Source organism: Taudactylus pleione, unplaced genomic scaffold (genome assembly GCF_031769625.1).
Source record: "Taudactylus pleione unplaced genomic scaffold, aTauple2 ptg000113l, whole genome shotgun sequence".
NCBI classification, from domain to species: Eukaryota; Metazoa; Chordata; class Amphibia; order Anura; family Myobatrachidae; genus Taudactylus; species Taudactylus pleione.
In genome coordinates this window covers 486,481-493,352 of record NW_028284515.1, presented here as the reverse complement: position 1 = coordinate 493,352, position 6,872 = coordinate 486,481, and the positions used below count along the sequence as shown (strand labels likewise).

At 35.8% G+C, this 6,872-nt stretch overlaps 1 protein-coding gene across 1 annotated transcript; it reads left to right on the top strand.

Moving 5' to 3' along the window:
* The first annotated feature begins 4,717 nt into the window (after positions 1–4,717).
* NKX2-8 (NK2 homeobox 8) lies at positions 4,718–5,688 on the top strand. The gene is made up of 2 exons (XM_088471282.1): positions 4,718–4,871; positions 5,210–5,688. Exons 1-2 carry the CDS (start codon positions 4,718–4,720, stop codon positions 5,686–5,688), a joined length of 633 nt encoding a protein of 210 aa, XP_088327408.1.
* Positions 5,689–6,872: the final 1,184 nt, after the last annotated feature.

The following is a 6,872-nucleotide window of genomic DNA, read 5'->3' as shown; positions in this document are numbered from 1 at the left end:
ATTTTAATCCCAACGCCTGAATGCCGAAGGACGCTGGACCGAATGAAGTAAGTCCGGGCATCCTTAGCAGTTAGCTGCGGGGAGGGAGGGTTAGGTTTAGGCACCCTCGGGGGGACTTAGGGTTAGCCACCCCCCATGGAGGGTTAGGTTTAGGTTAGGGGAAGGGAGGTTAGGGTTAGGCACCACTGGGGGGGAGGTTACAGTTAGGCACCCCCCAGGGTTAGGTTTAGGGTGCAGAGAGGGGGGGTTAGGTTTAGGCACCCCCAGGTGGACTTAGGGTTAGGCACCACCCCAGGAGTTTTAGAGTTAGGCAGCCCCAAGGGAGGGTTTGGGTTGGGGGGGGAGGGTAGGGTTAGGTGACTTACCTGCGCCGTTGGGATTTTGCTGCTGTTGAGCTTCTACTGTCGGTATTTCACCTGGCGGCTATTAAGCCACTGGGATTTCATACCCAAACCAATGCAGAGTGTTGCAGTGTGCGCTATATAATGCAGAGTGTTGCAATGCCCGCCATATACTGCAGAGTGTTGTAATTCCCACCAGATAATGCAGAGTGTTGTGGTGTCTTCCATATAAATCAGAGTGTCTCAGTGCTCGCTATGTAATGATGAATGACCCACATTTAACACAGATAATATGAATACACATTATTAATATACTCCTCCCCACACACAACATTAATACACCACCCAACCACCACAGACATATCACCCTTAGTTAGAAATGAAATAATGAAACACACACACATTTTATAAGACACACACATACATACATACATACATACATACATATATACATACACATTATACATTACATACCAGATACCACAATGTAGTTGTTGACAGGTGTCCCGTGATTCGAGGGGAAACAGGAAAGCGACAGAGCTAGTCATATTGGTTCCGCCCCTGCACGCGAGCAATGCAGGAGGGGGTGTGCCTGCCTGTGGCTGCAAGGAGCCTTGAGTAATCTGCTGGACCTTGTCTCCTCCCCCGTGAAACCTTGGTGCTGCTGCACACAGCCAGCAAGCAGCTGCACTGTGGTTGGCGGGCCAGTCCGACCCTGGCACTGAGGGCATTTACTAACAGGGCAGGGGACGGAGGGCAGGGGACAGAGGAAGCTGGCTGGGACAATAGAGAAAAGATGCCCTCTGCAGGGCTGACGCCCGGTGGCAACCACCCCCATTGTCTCTCGGCAGTTCTGCCCCTGGTACTAAATATTTCTAGTAAAAGTTGCATGAGGCATATAGCTGCTAGTATGATTCAAGTAATAAGATTGGAGACTCCCTATAAACTACATATTATTTTAATAGCACTAGTTTTGTTTTTTTTTTTAAATTACATTATTGAAATGGGAAATTGGTGCATTTCTATGAAATAATATAAATCTACATTTATTTTAAATAACATTTAAAAAATTTTAAATAACATTATTAAAGATCCATGGTTATCTATTTATAGCAGACAAGATTCTCATAGAAATATTAATAAATACATTTATTGTGTTCTGCCGATTGCAGTTAATTGATGTACTGTAACAAAGAGAATTTGTTTTCTTTTAATGATATAAACCAATCAAACAGTTCACAGTTTCTTAAAATAATATATATAGCGGAGTGTCATTTTTATATCCTAAAAGTCATTGAAAGTTCACAATTGAAGGATATATTAGTCGAGAATTAATTACCAGCAACAGCAACATGTATTCAATTAAAAATGACTAATTGGCTTGCTTCAGCAACACTTTCACTAAAGTTGGGACAATACAGAGACGATGAGCTTGGCTGCTGCACAACAGTAAGTTCACAGATATGTTTTTTTGCATTGTAGTTTACATTATGTGCTGTATTATCATAGACTTTTGGTCAATATCACATAATGATTTATAAGTTATAAATATCACATGCTGTAATATATTGGATTTTTCTATATATGGAATTGTGAATACAACAATTTACATTTCTTGTATAGCTACTGATTTCTGGCAACTGTCTTTAGCACAAAGTATCTGATACCTGTTCGTGGGCAGTCTGTATCCTCAGAGGTGTGTGTATAAGCAGTCTAATAATGATGTAAAGATAGAAGATAGAGCTTCCTGACTGCATTGATTTGAAATACAGCATATATTTCAAATCAGCACATTCAGATCTTTCTTTACATAGTTTTTTGTGGTCCACTGTAGAGCTGGGCAAGCACCCAGCTCTTTTCTGACTTGCAGCAGATTTGAATGTATTTATTATATGTAACCATCTATTGCTAGCACCAGGAACAGGAATTTACAAGTGATTGATCACTAGTTCACCATGCACATTTTATGTTTTTTATGTAAGCAGTCTTCGACATAATTTATGTATAGTCCCCACTGCTGTTATCTGCCTGACGTCAGGGTTTTTAATTTACTAACGCGATTAAAGCTTCTATTAAAAAAATAGGCTCTTTCTATCAATTATAGTAATTTGAATAAAAAACAAATTATACAGGCAAAGGATTCACGAAATTCGGGTGGATTCGGATTTCTGGAGAACCGATCTGCACATCTCTACTTTTAATATTAGTAAAACTTTTTCTTTAGTAGAGTGCCATCTATGTCTTGTTTGTAGCGTTGTCATTTTATCCCAATGCCAATTGTTAAAATGCATATGATTATTATCTAGGTCAATAAAGCATCTATAGCAATGGCCCCAGCAAAAACCATCATTATCTATGTTATGTAATGTCACCCACTGTCATCCAGTATGTAAGACATGCCTAACTTTATTGTTTGTTCATACACCACTGGAAAAAAAATTATATGAGAAGTTATCAAAGGAAGCTTGTTATTCATTTGTCGTGTTGTTCTTGGTTATTAAAATAATAATTGTATAATTCAGAGGTAAAATTCTACAAGTTAAAAAAATTATTCAGTTGAATTCAGTAGTTAATTGCATTATTTATTCTCTGTTAATTATTCAGTTTTATTATTTATTATTGAATGGATTTGATTTAAAAAAAAAAAATATATATATATATATATATATATATATATGCACACACTATGTATATATATATATATATATATACAGTATATATACGTGTGTGTGTATTTGTAAAGATGTTTATATGTGAATATGTATATACAGTATATATATATATATATATATATATATATGTGTGTGTGTATATTTGTTTGCATATATGTATGTGTGTATATATATATATATATATATATATATATATGTATATGTATGTATGTATGTGTCTGTGCGTGCATGTGTGTGTATTAGTTATATATTTATCACTTTAGTTCTTAGATTAACTTATAATCACAGTTTTCTTCACATTTTATTCTTGACTTTGAATTCTACCTATTCATATATTATATACTGTAGTTCTGTTTTCTGTTTTCTTTCATTTATCTGTATTAAGAGGGTTTTTGGAATTTTTTGCTGTAGAACATTAAAATATAAACTTTACATATTTTAATAACTATGAATGACTCTATTAGAACCGGAATGCACCAATATGTTCGTGTACCTTTTACAGATGAATATTTATGTAAGTTAAATATATTATACAGATCTGCTATAAAAAGATTTAATTTATATAATTCTTTCACAATAATTTCAAGATTTCTTTTTTACATTAAGACTAAAATAGTTTGTGTTTATTTATATAAATTAAGATTTGAACCAGCAAAAGGCAATAAAAAAAAAAATCACATTATCTCTGGTGATATAAACAACCTATAGTGACTGACACAAGTTGCACAACTGTGTCATAAACTATCTCTTCATGTATTAAACTTGTAACAGAAATGTTCTATTAAGCAGGTCCAGTTTACACAGAAACTGGAGGGAAAGATAGGCTTTGTGTAAGGCAAATGGGAAGAAGAGAAAGAATGAAACCAGTGGCCACAAGAACAAAATAAGTTACAGACAAGGCTCTTATCGGGATAATCTGTGCATTTTTATTCCCTCTCAGACAGCCTTTCTCATTCAGAGTGAAAGTAAATATGCCCCTTATCAGCAGCAGCAATGACTCTTTTCAACAGGTCTGAGGGGAAGAAGGCTGAATTGCTTGTACTATCTCACACAGGGCAGGTGGATGCAAATGAAATCTGGGTGTAAAACATACAGAATAATGCTATACTGATCATTTCTATCACTCAGCCATCCGCAGCCCTAACTACATTGTGAATTCTCCATAAGTGAATCAATCATTATAGTTATTTATTTTTGTGGTTGTAACTTACTTGGATGCATCCCTTGGTTACACAGAGGAGGGGGTAGAGTCTGTTTAGGAGGGGAATGTTAGTCACTGAATGCCACCCAGGATGGTATTCACAAGTAACAATTCCCATTATCTCTTCCCACTTTGGGCTAATCAGACAGAATATGTAAAGATGAATCTTGTTTCCTGTTGTCATTGGGAGGTAAGGGTTATCTCTGGGGAGGAGTGAGGGTAAGTGGAGATGAGAGGGGGGCCTCTATTCCCATTAGGGTCTTAAGCACTTGCCTCATTCTGGTACTTTGGAAACCGTAGATAGGGACAGTCTGAAAGCAGTTAGTTTATGTTTGTGTGTAAATGGGGAGGGATGTTTATATAAACAGCTCCTCTCTGTAAGTGACACTAATATTTTCCCTCTACTGCGGAGAGAAGGAACAAGGTGTGGAGCCAGCTGTAGGCCACCATCTCTCACCCTGTATATTTCTGCCAGCCTCTCAAGTATTATTCTTCATACAGCAATGTCTTCTTCTAGTAGACTCAGCTTCACAGTCAGGAGAATTTTGGACTTACCAGAATATGATGGCAATGTTATACCAGCAGACTCTGCTTTACATTATAATAGAAGCTCTGCTTACCGAGAATGGATGGAGACTGATAGGACCCACTATCTATGTAAGTATGAGCTATTTATGAACCGATTACTTTGCAATCAAATTTCTTTATTATATGACCCTGTAGTATGTTACCCAATAAGTCAGGTATTTGACTTTTATTAAGCTGCTGTAAAATATACAAAAAAAAAATTATAATAATACAAGACAAGATGTGGTTCTAGTATAATTCTAGTATTGTTTTGTTTTATTTTACTATTTTAACTGCAAATAATGTATTCAGAATAACAGCTTATAATGCACAATAAATAAATAAGGGTGATTCTATATTGGTTGAAAGTTCAGTATTGCATATTGCTGTAGTTATGTGTATTTACATTGTTGTTTCATGTTTTATAGCATCAGATGAGAGTGGATCAGAGACCACTCTAGCAGACACTATGCAGAGGTCCGAGAAGATGTCTCACAATCATGACTTAGATGAAAAGAAGAAGAAGCGAAGAGTCCTCTTCTCCAAAGTTCAGACCCTGGAACTGGAGAGGAGATTTCGCCAACAGCGATATCTCTCTGCCCCTGAGAGGGACCAGCTAGCTCACCTACTCCAGCTCACTCCAACTCAGGTAAAGATCTGGTTCCAGAACCATCGCTACAAGATGAAGAGAGCTAAACCCGAGGTGACCAGTTCTCCACCTCTACTGAAGCATGTCATGGTTCCAGTACTGGTTAGAGATGGGAAGCCTTGTCATACATGTTCTCCAGCCAACTCTACAGAAAAAATCCCCATTTTTCACACATTACCACCTACAGGGGCATTTATTCACAGCTATCATCATAGCCAGCATATACCTCATCCATCTAGCCTTTCCTGGAGATGGTGACAAAAGAGCCATGGACAGTGCAAGACAACCTCATTTATTTGTTTAAAAATAATTGGAAACGTCATCGATAATTTCATGGGCATGTCCTGGACCAGACACAATGTTACAGAAAATTATGGCATGGAACCTTTTAGTTTTATCCGGTGGTTAAATTGTGGACCAAACTATGAAAAAAATTTGTAATGTATCCATGTATATCTACTAAATACTGCTTGCTTTTGTAGCTCTCCCCATGAGAAATCTGTAAATAATGACAGAGATGTATATGTACAGTAGAAAACTGATATAACGTGACGCTCTTCATCTTATTTCATTTTAATCGAAAATGTAATTTTTCATTTAGTGTAAACTGTATGAAATAAGTTCATATTTAATAGATAAAATAAGATATTGCCATATATTGATAAATAAAATGTTTTTTTACTGTTTTCAAAGTTTTGTGTATTTAGGATGTTTATAACATCAGGGCAGATTTCATGTTGTTTCATTTATTATTAGTATACACATGTACTATGAATTTACACAAATTGTGGTTCTTGTTTGAGCAAAATTATACAATAACACTTGATCTCTCCTATGCTGTGAGAGGTAAAAATGTGTTTCTTCAGCTGTTGTGGAACTATAATCCCCAGCATGATTTGCCAGACAGTTGGTGATCCAAAGGCTGCCTAAACACTTATTTTGTAATTTTTAGATTAATTTAAACTAAAATAAATAAATCTAATTCAGGTGTTTATTGTAGATAAAGATTGATACATGTTCTTCTTGACTGCTTATTACATAATCGACCAAAAAATCAGCTGCAAAAATACTAGTTATGTGTTTTTAACTTTTTACTATATATTTTAATTTCCCTTCTATATACTGACCACCTCACTGTCATATACTAACTCTAATTTACACAAATCTTATTATACCACTTTCAATTTGTATTCGCTGTTTTAATTTTTTCCTGTTCAGCTATTATTTTATATTAGCACTTGGAAACCTATGTATCAGATATGAACTCCTACCTCCGATGCTTTAATTCCAGAACTTTTATCTAATATTACCTCATCATTTAAACAAATATCAAATTCAGTGCATATTAGTATATATTAATTACAGGGTAATAATCATAAATAAAGATATCATTGTTTGGCACTGGCACAATCATTGAGTCAGTGGATAAAATGGTACAGTGA